General features: G+C 31.9%; 2 protein-coding genes across 3 annotated transcripts; both read right to left on the bottom strand.

The window, feature by feature from the left end:
- Positions 1 to 4520: 4520 nt before the first annotated feature.
- On the bottom strand, positions 4521 to 6119 carry LOC131608068 (heavy metal-associated isoprenylated plant protein 39-like). The gene is made up of 3 exons (XM_058880008.1): positions 5913 to 6119; positions 5556 to 5631; positions 4521 to 5066 (listed from the first exon to the last, which is right to left on the bottom strand). Exons 1-3 carry the CDS (start codon positions 5916 to 5918, stop codon positions 4750 to 4752), a joined length of 399 nt encoding a protein of 132 aa, XP_058735991.1. The 5' UTR covers positions 5919 to 6119; the 3' UTR covers positions 4521 to 4749.
- Positions 6120 to 10730: 4611 nt separating this feature from the next.
- Positions 10731 to 15960, bottom strand: LOC131603667 (monodehydroascorbate reductase, chloroplastic/mitochondrial-like). Of its 2 annotated transcripts, none has more exons than XM_058876080.1 (17): positions 15812 to 15960; positions 15459 to 15612; positions 15276 to 15375; positions 15100 to 15177; positions 14942 to 15013; positions 14215 to 14333; positions 14042 to 14126; positions 13597 to 13686; positions 13005 to 13106; positions 12742 to 12837; positions 12500 to 12580; positions 12159 to 12230; positions 11929 to 12023; positions 11751 to 11839; positions 11577 to 11639; positions 11382 to 11422; positions 10731 to 11207 (listed from the first exon to the last, which is right to left on the bottom strand). In XM_058876080.1, exons 2-17 carry the CDS (start codon positions 15596 to 15598, stop codon positions 11082 to 11084), a joined length of 1449 nt encoding a protein of 482 aa, XP_058732063.1. In that variant the 5' UTR covers positions 15599 to 15612; positions 15812 to 15960; the 3' UTR covers positions 10731 to 11081. The 2 variants fall into 2 exon arrangements, with proteins under 2 accessions (XP_058732063.1, XP_058732062.1); XM_058876079.1 differs by having other exon boundaries at positions 15712 to 15876.
- Positions 15961 to 17079: the final 1119 nt, after the last annotated feature.

Here is a 17079-nt window from a genome sequence, read left to right as displayed (position 1 = left end):
ACAAATCATCATCAAACATAACCAGACAAACATTCATCAAACCCAAACATTTGTTCATCACTTTCCTAATCAAACAAACCCTTCAGAAATTTGAGAGAGGAAGAGAGAATAAGAAATAAACTCAGAAAGGTCTCACCTGGTTTTGGTTTGTAGATTCAGAATCGAAACCGAACTCAGCAACAACACGAACCTCAACTCACCATAAACTCGTGTGTTTTGGATCTGAAAGGAAGAAGAACGGCGGAGGTTGCTAGGGTTTCGGAGAGAGGACGGCGGAGCAACGAAGGAAGAAGAAAGATCTGAAACAAAACGCGTGTGTTTGTAAAATATATAATTTTTTAAATGGGCTACCAGAGCGCTTTTCAAAAGCGCTTTAATAACACCCCCTACCAGAGCGCTTTTATCCCAAAAGCGCTTTCGTAGCACCCACCCTATAAGAGCGCTTTTAAAAGCGCTTTCATAACCCCCCTACCAGAGCGCTTTTTAAAAGCGCTCTCATACCCCCCCTACCAGAGCGCTTTTTAAAAGCGCTCTCATAACTCCCCCTATTAGAGCGCTTTTTTTGCATCATTTTTCCTTGTTTATTGATTTTGTTTTTAGCGAGCCCTACGAGAGCGCTATTGCTAAAAGCGCTTTAGTAGCTGCGCTGCTACAGCTTAAATTTGGCGTAGTGTGTTTAGTAATGTATTTAGTGTAAAGACTTTAAATTAAGAGCTTTGAAGAGTAGTTTAAATTTCTAAGGTATTAATTAAGTTACTTAATTATACTAGTAGTGTATAAATAACCATCATTGATTCATTAATGAATAAAACACAATTTCAAATAAATGTGAAATCAATAACACAAAAATAATTAAACTTTCTCTCGTTCTCAATATAATTCTAACATGAATTGAAATCTACGGTGTTTTTTATTTTTGAAAGGATGTGGTTGGGTCATACTTGTTATCACTTTGTCGCTCGAATTTTAGGCTTTATTTGAGAGCTTGGAGGGAAAGAGGGGAGAGAAATTTAAAAACAAGATTTAATGAAAAGAATAACGGGATTTAGGTGGAAATGGTTTTGAGGGCTTGTTTTTATTCAAAATTCAAAATCCTCGTAATTTTTTTTGACAAAAAAATCCTCATAATTTAGAAAACTGAAAAATTGTGGTGTAGGGTAAGGGTGAGAAGAGGCTGAATTGAGATAGGTTTTTTCAAACCTAAATCTGGCCAGCTAAAAAATTAAAAGCCCAAGTCTAGTTTGTAACTAATTTTTAGGTTTAAGTCTAACGTTTTCGAATGTGTGACTGGCCTACTAGACTACTTAAAAGTCTACTTCATTTGAAATTTGTAAATAAACAATTCATCGAATGTTAAATAGACTAACAAATTAAAAGACCAATGAGGCTGAATGTTTTGTTTCCATTTACTCATTCGGCTTTACCTATTCGTATAAATTTTATGATACTATTTGTTTGATAGAACTTATGAAAATAACTTCTGAGATTGCTCATACGATTTTTTCTACTTATTTTCATAATTTCTTCAAGATAACTAAGCTAAAAAAAAATCGTATTTTAATTCAAAGTACAAAATACAATATAATGATAATAACGTTATTCATGTTTATTTAAATAGACCGATCTAACAAGTTTAAAAGATTTTTTGTATGGGTCATGGCTTAACCTTTTTATGTAGACAAGGTTGTAGTTATTTGGTCTAACTTATTCTCATCCATAATAGAATGGTTTGGAAGATTTTGAAAAATTCAGACAAATTATTCAAATATAATCTACCTTATTTTATCATTTTATATAAAATTATTATTTAAAAAATTATTAAAAATTTCTTTATATTTTTTAAAAGTCTTTTTTAAAGTCTTCTCTTCGAGTCTACTCCAAACTTTTTTTCTAGTTACAAAAGTTCAACATGTCAACCATGAAGCTTATCATGAAATTGTGGATACTTTCACTAAATTAAATTTAAGACTTATGTCATTTGAATTTTGGATGCATTTGTCAACAAGTACTATATCTAAGCTTCTCATTAGAAATACAAAATCACACACTTGACAAGTATGATAACACAACTTGTCCAAAAAAAAGTGATAAAACACATCAAACTATTCTTCCAAAATCTTCATAGCCTAATACACCATTAATCCTCTTTATGTCTCAATCTCATAACAATCTATTATTAATATATAAAAGCAAAAGTACCTGGAAATTACACTAAAAGCCCTCTGAAAAAACTACTAAAACTTTTCTTATTTCATGGGTATAAAAGACTTTTAACAAAATAACTCAATATTATTGATTTGACATTAATTACGGGTGATGTGTCACCCTCTTAATTTTTGTTGGTATTTTATTTTTATTTTTATTTTCTAAAATATATATTACAAAACCCTATTAGCTATTAAATGTTAATGTTGCTATTAAATGTAATGTTCAATACATATACTTTTCCCATGATTTTGATCAAAAGTTTTTACGTTGAAAACATAAAATCCTCCTCTACCTAAAAATGCAATAACTTTTGGCCTTCCAAATTTCTATATTAAATGTAATGTTTAATACATATACTTTTCCCATGATTTTGATCAACCGTTTTTACGTTGAAAACATAAAATCCTCCTCTACCTAAAAATGCAATAACTTTTAGCCTTCCAAATTTCTATACATTTCTTATGTTATATATCTACTACTAAACCAATGGAAATTCACTCTTCACTCCATCTTTTTTTCAGGCTTGAATTTTGTTTTGTTCTTGCAGCCTTTGTTTTTCAAGATGTATTTTTTTTGTTATTGCATCGGTTTGTTGCCGCAAATTTTTTGTAATTCCAAAACTTAATTTGTTCCCTCTTCCATCTCTTTCAATTTTAATCTATTGGTTGTTCTCGAATGGTTTTACAATTTTTTTTCTAAACCTATCGATTTTGTTATATGTTTTAGGGTTTGAAGCTCTATGAAGTCATAACCCATGGCTACGGAAGGAACGTAGGATGAGAAACTCCCAAAATTGGAGGCTGAAGTACAAACGAGTTTTTATTATAATTGGATTTGCTATATTTTCAGATGAGGTGACAAGGCTACTATAATTATCAGAAATTCCGGTTTGTCCACAATCTGCGATCTGCGGTTTCATTTCTTCTATCATGGTTTCGTGGCTAAGATTTATTAGGATTGTTTTTTTGGAATATTTGGTTTTGATTATTGTCTTAAAACTAGGTTGAGAAAATTTTGAGATTTGTGAAATTATAATTTTTTTTATTTGTTTATTTTGAGGTTTATGAAATTATAATTTTTGATTTGTTTTTTTTGGCATTTAGTTGTTGATCAGAAGGAAGTTCCATTCTCAAACACTACTACAATGAACCGATAAATCCTACAAACAAATGCATTAACTGTGCATTAACTGTGTTTAATTTTTAATTAAAATTATATTTTTTTAACTATGTTTAATTTTTAATTAAAATTATATTTTTTTTAAACTTATAAATAATATTTTTTATTTTATAATAAGAAACTTTTAAGCATTTGACCGGAGCTGTCATACATTTTATATTTGGGAAAATAGGCTAATATCTTAAATAGGTTTAAATTTTTTTTAGAATTAACTTATTTGGATTCAACTGGGGTTTCTTAATTCACCTAAATTGACGGGTAGATGTGAAAGTATCTATGAGATACAGTTATTGACATATCATTTTGACGGAGCTGTCATACATTTTAGGTGTGAAAAAATGAGCTAATATCTCAAATAGGTTTAATAAATTTTATTCTCTAACTATGTCTAATTTCTTAATTAAAATTATATTTTTTTAAACTTATAAATTATATTTTTTATATTATAATAATATGCATTAAATGTAGAAACTTTTAAGCATTTGACGGGAGCTGTCATACATTTTATATTTGGGAAAATGAGCTAATATTTTAAATAGGTTTAAATTTTTTAAGAATTAACTCATAAAATTAAAGTTATAAAAATAATTGACCGGTAGATGTGAACGTATCTATGAGATACCAGTTATTGATGGATCATTTTAATGTCTATCTTTTAACTATTTCTTTTGTTACTGTTTTATAAAATTGAAGTTATAAAAATGATTGTACGATTTATTATAAATATGAAGTTGGTACATATTATTAATATAAAATTGAAATTACGTGAATATTTATGAACGACATAATAAGTTATATTATGTTTGATATTCCTAACACGTGAATTAAAATTTGATAAATGATTATAAGTTATAAATATATTAATGTTACTCATTATTTGTATCTATATATGTTACACACTTTATTTATTTTTTTCTAAAGTTTTGATAAATATACATCTTATTTTATGCATTTTACTATGCAGGTATATGATGCAGGTTTTCTTACTGATTGGTTATGATAATTTAAGAATATAGCATTTGAAGATTGTACCTTCTATATATTTTATTGTTTTATTTAAAGAGCTAAAAGTTTAGATGTATTATTAGCACTTTTGTTTTTAACTATTAAGTTTTTGGAATTAACATGACTAAGTTTGGGTTGCATTTTGGTTAAATATATATGTTTGATATATATAAAAGAACTTTTCAAGTCATAATTAGGTACATGTAATGTGAAGTCCCGCCAGACCCGTGCGATAGCACGGGTTTCCTACTAGTTATAATAATAATAATAATATATCAAACAAATTCATAATTTACAAGCAAACATTCCTGACTTTTTCCAACTCAATTCCATGTCCCTTTCAAACCATTATAATACTCAACAAATAACACAAGCATTTGGATTCTCTTCAATACTCTGAACATGATAACATGTAGTCATGTAAGGATTATATGCTCTATATTGCCTAACAAGCTCAGCAATTTGTTCATTTGGATCTTTCTTCTTATCATCTTCTTTCTTCTTATTATCATCTTTTTTTCCATCATCTTTTTTCTTCTCCGGCTCTTTCGCCGGCCCGACTGTTAGAATTTCAGTGTGCCATTTTCTCAATTTGCTCACAACATCCACAGGGTCTATGTCACCAACTACTGTTAACTTCTTCTCTTTCATATCCATGGCGATTGAATCAATGCCTACACGTTTATCATTCATTATTTATCCTTTGCATATAGTTAACCAAAAAAAAATAGTATTTGGAGTTTGGACAACAAAATTGTTTTGTTTTCTAATATTTGGTGTATAATACAAAGTTATATTTTTTTAATGTTGAAATAACATTACTCTTAAATTAGAGCATAACTAAATAATTAAATAAACATATGCTAGCCGTCCATTTTTGTACAAATTCATATGATTATGATATGAGAAATTTTTAATGGAATTTTTACTAAAAAGACAGTCTAATAATTTAGTGTTACTAATTTTTTTGTCCGTAGACGAAATGATAATAATCATGAGAAATCTAGACAAACAATTATGAGATTCAAAGTTCGAATTCTTGTGATGTCATTCAACCTAGCAATATCAGTTTTTGTCAGTTAAGGAATTTATGGACAAATAAACTATATTAGTAGAGTAAGGTGTTCCCTTAATAGTAGTTTATTAGTGACTATAGTGAGTACCTGAAAGGCTAGAAACTGATTTCATGGCTTTCTGTTTTGCTTTATCATCATGCAAATCCAACTTCACCACCACTTTCTACAACAAAACAAAACAAAAAAGACACCAACAAAACATGTTAATTAGGATTTAAACTTCTATTAAACCTTGTTAAGAAGGTTATGCACCAAGTATCATAGTTTTATTGATGAAACAAGTAAGAAAATGATGAAGTTGGTGTGATATAAATATCTTAATCTACTATAAGAAATATTAAAAACTTGAATTTTCTAGCTTATTTTGAATAGGTTGAATAGGAAAGAATCAAGAAGGAAATTGAATAGGAAAGTGTCATGTAATTTGGAGGAAGAAACTCTCACCTTCATTTTGAGTGTAGGAAGGGGGTGTGAATAGAAAAATTGAAGAGAAAGGAGGATTGAAGTGAAGAAAGAGCAGAGAAAGATGGAATGAAATTTGGTGTTGGGAGAATATGTAGAAAAACAGAGTCACAAGGACGTTTAAGATACTCCAAAACAAGTCAATACAAATGCTTGATTTCAATATAAACAAGAAGAAGAAAAAAACTCCCTTTAAAAAATGAGTTAAGGACATTTAAATCATGAGTAGAAAACACTATTTCCAATTTTACTTTTATTTTTTTGCTTTGAAAATTTAAAGATGAATTTAGAATAGTGATAATAAATATTAATAATTATAGGAGATTTTTTTTATATTTGAAATTATTGAATTTTTTATTGCTTACTTGTGTATATTGAAACGGAGAAAATAATTGTTTGTTATTTATTAGGCGTGCGCAACAAGGAAACCAATTAAACAACTTCCCCTGCACAACCAAATACTACTTTTCTTTCTTTTGGCTTTTTGTGTGTTCTCACGTTGAAATACCAATGTACATGTTGCTGTCAATCAATCTAGATGGTTGGATATATGAGACATCACATTAATATGACTCGTGTCTAAAAAAATTGTTAACGAGTAAAATTGAACAAAATCCGTCACACTAAAACTTAAGTTGGCGAGTGAGTCTTTACAATTATTCTCATGTGAAAAATTAAAAAGTGAAAATATGATGTAATATTTATATAATTGATCCATTTAATGCAAATTTATCAAGGTACTATAAATGGAGGGTTGAAGGCATACAAATGAAGTTGAGTCTCTTTTTTAAAGATATGCTAACAATTCTTATTAACGAATTTTATGATTTTTATAGCAAAGTTCGGTGATAAAGAATTAGAAACACTCAAAAATTTATAGAAAAGAAATAAACTATTATAGTCTCTAAAAATACCCCACAAACGAAATTTTGGAGTTATTTAAAAACATGTCATCGCGATTAACACTAATACAGTTCCACATAGGCAGCTATCAAATTATTTCTAAAACTTCTAACATTGAAAATTTTCAAAACAACAAAATCTTGCATACTAGTAGTATGCAAAGAGACAACAAAATTGTTACCAGACAAAGACAAAGAACATGTAGTAAAATATGTAATTAATGGAAGAAAAAACATGTATGAACTTCTCATTGAATCTAGCTCTATTTCTAGCAATCTAAACTGCGTTAAATAGATGAATAACTACAATATTAACTATAAGAGCACAATGAGCACACGAAGCTCTACCACAAATTACCCAAATCGTGTCCCATTTCTAAATTTAAACATGGATTAAGTCAACCAAAATCAAAGTTTAGAAACATACCTTCTCTATTCCACAATGAGTGGTTCATTTAGTATAATAAAATGTTCTATGACTCGTTTCAATTTCCAATGTAGTAATAATTAATTTTTTTACTTCTACCCTCTAATTAATACTACTTTCACAATCCTCAATACTTGATAAGTGATACTTTAGTAAAAATATTATTCTATCTTGCAATTATACATTTTTCTTAATCTGTGTGAAATGGTCAACTAGATCATTCATTGTGGAACAGATGGAGTAAATATAGTCAAAGAATAAATGAGAAGATGTTTCTTCATTGATTTTACACAGGCTACATCTCAAAGCAATAAAGCAGCTTCTCCTTATTAACTGTTCATCAATTGGGACTTTGTTTAGTAAAAGTCTCCAAATCGAGAAAGATTTAGAATGGAAAATTATTTGATTAGGAAAACTTGCACCAATATTTTGTATTACCCGACTATCTCTTGTACTCTTATGCTTTCTTTAGGGATAATTCACCTGTTGGAGACTGCTTTCATATTAGCTTATCTGGCTTGAGATAGAAAGGTATGAGACAGTCGCAATTTTTTTCTTTTATGGAACTTGGTATAAGAGGATTTCTATCAAGAAAATTCCATTACCTATTTAAAATAAAATTTCTCGCGAGAAACGTTGGAGGCAATTCTAGGAGTCAACGAGGGAGCATTTTACACTTGGGACACATCTTTGTGAAAGACACACCACATACTCACCCAAAACCTTAAGTTGATAGGTGTGTGGATTCTCTCACTTATAAAGTGTTCAATCTTATATTTTCTAATCAGTGTGGGACTTCTTCCTCACACTTGATTCTTAACACTCTCCTCGCAAGTGTGAGTGCACAATGTTCTCCCTCAAGTGGAAGCTCTTTCTTCCGCATACACTTGTACCGACGTTGAAACTCTTTCAACGAGACACTCTTTACCCACATGCAAGACGCTTACCCATGCCCATGTGGGGTACTTTTCAATACAAGTAAGTTGGTCACTTTCTCAAAACCAGACTCTGATACCACTGTTGGAGGCAATTTGATGGGTCAACGAGGGAGCATTTTAAACTTGGGACACACCTTGGTGAGAGACACACCACATACTCACCCAAAACCTTAAGGTAAGGTAATAGGTATGTGGGTTCTCTCACTTATAAAGTACTCAATCTTCTCTTTTATAATCAATGTGGGACTTCTTCTTCTTACTTGATTCTCAACAAGAATGTCTTCCACAATAATGGAGTCGTGCATCTCAAGAATAAAGGAGAATCATGTCAAGAATCGAACCAAAACTTTATAAAAGTGTCATTACGAAGGATCCAGGATATGTGTGTTATATTTAATAAATGTGTTATCAAAATTAGAAATATCTATAATGTAATATATTTAATTTTTATAAAATTTATTTAAAAAGAACTTACAGGATTGTTGTTTTTAGGATCTGGATACATTATTTACTCAATAAAAGATATTATTGGATATTCTTCCGATAAAAGTCAAAATATGGTTCTTATGGGCGGTTTAACAAAACATGAGCCAATTAAAAAAAACAGATTTTTTTTAATAGGTACACTTTATGTTGGTGGTATCCCATATTTTGCTTAATTTTGATCCATGGATGAAATAGTTTATGATAGTTGATTGTATTCATCAATGATCGTAATAATAGCTTGTTCCATTAGTCCGGCCAGACAACAACATCTACCTAAACAAGCCCGATTAATAGATAGGAAGATCTGATAAAAGTATGAAATTTTAAGAATAAGATTGGTTCTATTAAGGACATATTGTATTGACGACAAATAAAACCCTAAAAAAGAAGCAAGCTTAAACGCTAACCTAAAACAACACAGCCATAGTTATGGGCAAAGTCAAGAGCATTCAATTTAAAGCAGTCTTTCATTTCCTTGTACCCTCTCCTACACACATAAGCATTCCACAAAGAGGGATCAGAAACACCTTTTATTTTTCCTCTTTCTTGGCTTTAGCCACCTTCCTTAACAAGTTCTCAAACCTCTTTTGTGTTGCCTTCTTCGTTGTGTTGCCTTCTTCGTAGAAGTTGATGGAGTCGAACTGGTCCCAAAGGCCGAATTTTATAGTAGAGAATGATGATTTAATAAAATTTTGGACATGAGAGACCTTAGTTAGTATTACAAAAGAAATGACTTATTGATAGAGTTGAATGGGGAGGCGAGACTAATTATCGAGCTAGAGACAAGCATGGCTCGTAAAGTGTTGAGGTCGAGATGACCATTTTACACCTCTACCAAAGTGCACCGGATAACTTGCAATCAAGTTTTTTGGTTTGTAATTTTTTTTCACCGGATAACTTGCAGTTAAGTTTTCCGGTTTATAGTTTTTCTTCACCGGATAACTTTCAGTCAAGTTTTCCGGTTTGTAATTTTTCTTCACCGGATAACTTGTAGTCAAGTTTTTCAATTTGTAACTTTTCTTTACCGGATAACTTGCAGTCAAGTTTTCCGATTTGTAATATTGTAGATACCGATTTTATTTACTTTTGGCCACGATTTTTCCTTGTTTCCTAAACTTTTTATTTTTTTAATTTCTGGATTAGTTAAAAGCTATGCACCATCATCATTTCTAAATGGTTTTAGGTCTTTTTCCTAACAACCCTTTTCATGTTTCCATCACATTTTGACTTCATCAAGATTAAATGAGCATCCTTCAATATTTTTTATATCGTATCACTAATTTTAATATATAGCTACAAAATTGACAAAATAACGTTCCTTTATTAAAACCCAAAGTGTACAAGTAGTATGTCTCTCACAAAGTGTATCCCAAAATTAAAATTCTCTCTCGTTGACCCCCGAAGTGCCTCCAACAATGTTGTACAAACTTTATCCTTATAATCATTAGTTATATAATGAAAGCTCAGTTGACACTTGTTAGCTGAGTTGGTAGCAGCATTTATTTGTAAACAAGTTGTTGATACTTATAAATCAATTATTAGTTATATAATGAAAGCTCAGTTGACACTTGTTAGCTGAGTTGGTAACAGTATTTATTTGTAAACAAGTTGTTGATACTTATAAATCAACAACTTTAAGTAAAAAAAAGTTATATAATGAAAGCAAGATTTATGAATTTAATAAGTGATTGTAATGTTTGTTACATGTAAAAGTTTGTACAAAAATTTATGTTACACGGTATCGTTTTTTTTTTATGTAGACCAGACACATCCATTACTCAATGAATCTAAAAAAAGAATATTTGTTTATAATTCAGGCCGAATGGAGGATGTAACACAATGATAAGTTCCAATCGTGTGTCGCATCTATCAATAACTAGTGCCCTTTCCTTTTATTTTACCTTAATTTAAAATAAGTAAAAAAATAAGTTATATCTAACATTAAGTTAATGTAAGCTTAACCATATGGTTTAGTCAAATGCCCCATATTTTCAGCCCTAATTATGAACAATCTTTTGATCAATCTACTATAACAAACAAACACTAGTAAAATAAAATACTATAGCAAACATAATTTCCATAGAGACGTCCTTAAACAAGAATATAAATTAACACATCATATATACATGTATTATAACATGCATTTTTTCATACGTGTCGTGTCGCCTTATCAATACCCCTTTCAACTTATTTCTAAGTTGGCTCCTACTTTGCTTAAAGGTTAAATCGTAATAAGACACTACTCTTCAAATCCATTATTACATAATACATGATGCCGCGTAACAAAACCATAAAAATTATTCGCTCTCCTAAGGGGCAAGCAATCCTAGTAGAGGATGAAGACAGATAATCACGGGTGATCTATATCCGTAAAAGATAAATTACAGCATCCTCTGTTCTAGACAGCGGCTTGCAAGGATCCCCGAGCTATGTCTAGGGCCTCTTCCACTGAGGTCGCCTTTTCAAGTTTGGCTTTATCAATAGAAGGTTGCTTTCTGGCAAGTTCAGGCAGGAGCTGAAATTCCTGATACATATATTCAAACAAACACTACTCAGGATTGACTAAATAAACACAGGACTAATTCTGAATATAATTTATTTGATTCGTCAGTGCACTTCTTCTATAGTAATAAAGCCAAGTTAATAATAACATTGACGAGTAAATATCTAATTCAAATAGAAAAAACGAGGCAATCACCTCAGTGCTCCCACTTTCAAGAAGAACTCCCTTCAGCTTACCTGTGCGGAATTAACACATTTTTTAGTAATAATAATAATCAAGATAAAACAAATAAATACGAACACAGGCGTGGAACCATCCTCCCCTCAAGCTCAGAGATAATTCACACACATCTATACAAAAAATAAAAAGAACAGTAAAACAATCTGTTACCAGATTCAATCCAAAAAGTAGCTATTTTAGGATCAAAGTTTCCGATTTCAACCGTTTCTCCAACTGTTCAATGAAAATTTAACAATCTGAGAACTATGAGATGAAATAGGGGGAAATAAAAGGTAAAACAAAAGAAAGGTAGTAAATTGATATTATTTCAAACTAATATTTTACCATTGTCTCCGAAGAACTGCCACCATACTTTTCTAGTGCTTCCTTCATATTCAAAAACCCTTGAGTAGAAGTAAGGAAGATAATCATACCTGAAAATCATCAACGAAATTCAGCAATATAAGAGGGACCAAAAAAAGAAAAAGTTATTCCAAGTTGCAGGAAATATGATCCAATATACGTGCTAGTTTGTGCACTGAGTAATGCTTTCACACAGTGCTGTGCCGATCTACGAGCATGATCTACATGTTCAACTCGAGCAACACGGTTGTATATCTGCCCAATTTTCCAAAAGCACAAATGTTAGATCAAGAATGAGTTGAGTTTGAAGATTTGTCTAGTTTTCCTAAAACGTCAATGTCAGTTCAAGAATGAATTGAGACAACTCATCTCAACAAACTAATAGTATACCTTTAAAGGGAAAGCGGCTACATCACCAACAGCAAATATTCCTGGAATGCTTGTCCGGAACTGACCATCAACCTGAAATACAGGATACTAACATATTTAGAAGTCCTTGAATTTATTATTTTGGCTACCCCTCTTATTTTATCTGCGAACATGGGATTTTAATTCATGGAACATGATCTCCAAAAATTGATAATTAACATGTTCAAAAACAACGCTAAACAGAAAACAATGCAATCATGTTCAATTAATTACCCTCTAAATTGATGCAGATATTTTAAGAACCAAATAACATGTCTAATCTTGAATACTATTCAAGATATTTGAATATCCATTGGCCTCACCTGTATACCACCAACATCAGTATTCAAACCCAACCTCTCAAAGGGACCAACAGCAGGCTTCGCTCCAATGCCTATAATTACCTGCAAATTAGAAAGAAAAAGTAATTTTCCATCGATTGATCTTCTTCTCTAATGTAAACGCAACACTTCTATGCTTTCGCTAATCATGTGATTATTATAAAAGTAAAATTTCAGCAAGTAGCTGCAGCCACATATTAAAGAAAATGGAAAAAGAAAAATACAGTATCTGCTTCAACAATAGATCCATCTTCAAGTTTGACAGCAGCTACACGTCCGTTACCATTAGTACTAGCTTCCAAATTCTTAATGGAGGCACCCTGAGGAATAATAGGTTCAAAATAAATACTTGTAGCAAACAACTCATCTGAAGAGTAAGAGAATAGAATGATTGAAAACAATATTAATCATACCCATTACAATTTAGTACTTGTTGCAAATTACAATACAGGGAAGAAAGATGGAAGAGCGGGGAAGGAGGAAATACCTTCAATATTTTAACTCCATTCTTTTGGTAGAGTTCTTCATATCTACGGGCAAGAGAAGGAGTGAACAATCTTTGTAAAAAGTGATCATCTGGAAATATGATCTATATTTTTACAGGAACATATTTCAGAGTCAGTATATCAAAAGCTAAATAAAACAGCAATCAATTTTCATATATAGGTATAAGTTTAATGACAACATATGTATGGGATTATGGATTGTCAAAGTATCCATGCATGGGTTTAACTCCCCTGTCACTTGCTTACCAATGTTTGAAATTTACAGGAAAAATGACACTAGAAGCATGATAATAGTCAAGGTTCTTGGTGGAGCAATGTGGAACGAGCATAAGCAGCTAATACAAGAAAATCTTGTCATACCTGTCCTAATCTAGTGCAGGCAAATCAACAAAACCAGCGACTAGAAAGACTTAATATGGCATTGCTTATTTATACTTCACTATTCAGCATATAGGACAAACCATAATGTAATAGTCCCTCCCAAAACGAGTGATCTAGTTGACCGTTTCACACACATTAAGAAAGAGTTTTGCTAGCATTCCCCAATGAAAAAAGTGTAGGAAAGAAACATACTGTAGTATCAAGTTTCCAAGCAACAGCTGCAGCAGCAATCTCCATTCCTATATAACCACCTCCAACTACTACAACCTTTTTTGCTTTTTCCTGGAAATTAAAAACAGAAGAAGAAGAAAACATAATGAGGAACAAACTTTATGCCTTAATTAATTTTTTACAGGTACAAAAATACAACAATGTGGTTCTTGGAAATAGCTTTAGCAGGAAATATCCAGAATTTGATTTTGCAATTTATATGAAAGGATGTAAGAGCAGGATCGTGTCATAACAACATATCCATATGGAAAGCATTGAAAATATTAAATACTAGTAATAATAGAAAATAATTTGAATGGCCTTATATCAAATGATTGTAAGGACTGCAAAAAGTTTCCCATTTTAAACGTAAATACCAGAAATAATCATTGGAACAATATGTCATGTTAGAAAGGTGTAAGATTACCAACGATGAAACCAGCGAGTCAGCATCTGCAACATCCCGAATATAGTGGACACCATCAAGGTTTCCCCCAATTTTCTCTGGAAACCTAATAACAAGATAGCAGATGAATTGGATTTCCAGCACCATTTTTTATGGAAACAGCAGAAGCTCAAATGAGGTAAATACACATATACCTTGAGGATGTACATCCTGTAGCAATAATAAGTGATCCATACTTAAGAAGCTTTCCAGAACTCGTTGTCAAAGTCTGCTTTTCAATATCAATGTTTTCTACCGGATCTTCATACAACGTCTGCAAAGCAAAACCAACAGCGTGGAATTGAGTATTTCAAGCATTTCATTAACTTCAACGGATGAGAATTGTTTCCTGCCTTACTCCGTTACTCAGTTACACTAAACTAAGACTCTCCTAGGATAGAATATTTCCATTTCATAATAGCTGAGATTAAGAATATGAGTTCAGTTTCACCATTCCATTTCAAACAATGCAATGTCCATTGTATCGTACGCACTTAACACAGCAAGAGCACTCTAAAAGAAGACAAAACCACTCAACCATTCGTTTTTTAATCTCTTTTTTCGTGTGAAGTAGGAAATAAGTAACTAAGGCCTAGTTTCGATAAACACCTAAATTAAGTGTTTATAACATAACCATATAGTATAGAAGTGTTACATATAAGCTATTTCTATAACAAAAGATAAAATAAGTGGAATTGTTTTCATATAACTTATAAGCTATTTTCATCATGGAGAACTTCAGAAAATAAGCTGAAAATAGTTTATCAACGTGTCATCAAATGTTTTCATAAGCTCTCTTAAATCGTCCCGCAAATTTTACGTCAACACATAAATTTAAATAAGTTAATCTCACAATACCTAAAACCGCATAAAATAAAGTACCTCTATCCCTTTCTCTTTATACCACTCTGGAGTTTGCCTTTCTCCACCAGATCCAACACAAGTATGAAACCCCTAAATAACAGAGAATATGAACATAATTAATCACAAAACAGTTATTCTTTGAGTAACTAATAACAAATTCGCGATAATATTCTCACCGGAAGACGCGCCGGTTTCTTATCCGGAGGAAACAAGTAAGCTTTCGTTAAAGCAGGACGCTCGTAAGGTGCAACCGCCTATTTCCACGAATTCAGTAGAAAAAGTCACAATCACAAACACATACACTAAAATTTGATCATGATTCATGTTCTTGCTGAAGAAAAATAATAATAACCTCTTTAGTCACAATACAAAGACGGCCATCGGCGACACCGTGCTCGACGAAAGTACGAGCGGCGTATCCGGCCGCATTTCCGCCGCCAACAATCACATACCTGCGAATAATCAATAATCAATTAAAAATAATCGATTAATTTAGAATCGATTAATAAATGGTGAAAAGAGTTGAAAGTGTTACTCGCGATTTTCATTAGCGTAAGAAGCGTAACATCTCTGGAAGGTTCTGGAAGTGGAATAAAGACGAGTTCGCGTTGTTGTTTGTGGAAAGCGAGTTGCGAGAGTGTGTTTGAGTGATAAGGAGTTAGCGATAGCTGCCATTGTTAATCTGTGAACTGTTGCAAAGAATAACAAAACAGAAACCAGTTACGGAAAATGACACAACAATCAAATACTTCAGATGATGATGATGATGATGATGATGATGAACGAACCTGAAGAAGGCATTGATGGATGAGTTTATAGATAATTAAAAGTTAATTATAATAATAATAATAATAAGATTAATTAATGTGATAATGATTGTTTAATTACTGAAGAGACGGTGTTAGGTTGGTAGTGGCTCTGGAAGAGGGCGAAGGGGCAATGAATGAAGATTCAAAACAAATTCAGTGAGATTGGAGTTTGTGTCTGTATTTGTTGCATTTTCTTCACGTAGGTAATCGACGTGTCCTTTTTCCAAAAAGAAAAATGAATGGTTAGTTCGGAGTTGGTCCAAGCTTATTGTCGACAACAACAAAAAAAAATCTATCTTATACCACTCTATTTACACTATCACCTCTCCAAATCGTAAAGAAATGGAAGATTTTCTTAACGCACCCCACACGCCATAGGTATGAGGCGTACTATCGAATTGACAAAACTTTCACTGTGTTTTCGTAGATGCATCTTTGGAAGTATCTCTTTTTTGATTAATGTTGTTTTGTTCCGTAGATGCATTTACGCAAGACTTCTGTATATGCATCTATGGAACCAGAACAACGATATTTTTAACCATAAAAGACTCGTGCATTGATTCATTGATTAATCGGCATTACAACGAAATTTCCAACAAAAAAATTAAGAAAACTAAGAGATCTAAGAAATTACAACGGTTAAAACAACGTCATTTGATCCATGCATCATTTGAATGCAATCTATGTCGAATTTCACTTCATCCCACCAACGTTCTTTTTTTCTCCGGTCACTGAAGAGGTCCTTGTTCTAAGCCTCTGGATCCTTCTAATGACTTCGCCAGATTTGTACTCGCCCTCTAAAAAAGACATGATAGTCCTCTTGAGTTGGTCGAATGAATGGATATTCCAAAACTTAATCGACATGGGGGATTTGACGGGAGAGAGAATGACATGCCATTCTCTTATGTGATATTCCGGTTCAGGATCGGAACGCTTGGATGATGTTCGCTTCCATGATTCTGGCCTTATGCGAGACATTTTTGTGTTTGTGTTTGTGTGTAATGCAAACCTAGAAACCCCAAATTTATAGAAGCCTTTGGAGACTATGTACCACACAATCTCTGTCACAGAACGTTCCGTAGATATATCCACGGAAGGGTCATAGATTTCTCCGTTCCGTAGATGCATCTACGGTAAACACCCATAATTTTCTATATAACACCCTTCCGTAGATGCATCTATGAAAGTTTCCCTGCTATTTTTTTGGCAGAATTCAAAGCAGTATAGTATAAAACACATAAACTACAAAAAAGAATTATTCGTCCATGCACAAACAAATTTCTCCTTCACCTTGTCAAGAATGGTGCTATCAACGTATTTCAATAAATCGGGATATTTTTCACATAT

Source organism: Vicia villosa, linkage group LG5 (genome assembly GCF_029867415.1).
Source record: "Vicia villosa cultivar HV-30 ecotype Madison, WI linkage group LG5, Vvil1.0, whole genome shotgun sequence".
NCBI classification, from domain to species: domain Eukaryota; kingdom Viridiplantae; phylum Streptophyta; class Magnoliopsida; order Fabales; family Fabaceae; genus Vicia; species Vicia villosa.
This window is presented reverse-complemented; position numbering and strand designations above follow the sequence as displayed.

Bases quoted from the DNA above. Each gene is read 5' to 3' on its own strand.
- LOC131608068 (XM_058880008.1), bottom strand. The intron at 5,067-5,555 runs GTACTCACTATA...ATAAACGTGTAG, and splicing joins ATCAGTTTCTAGCCTTTCAG to GCATTGATTCAATCGCCATG.
- LOC131603667 (XM_058876079.1), bottom strand. The intron at 15,178-15,275 runs GTTATTATTATT...TCGTGGAAATAG, and splicing joins TTTGTATTGTGACTAAAGAG to GCGGTTGCACCTTACGAGCG. The intron at 11,208-11,381 runs GTGATTGCCTCG...TATATGTATCAG, and splicing joins TTGAAAGTGGGAGCACTGAG to GAATTTCAGCTCCTGCCTGA.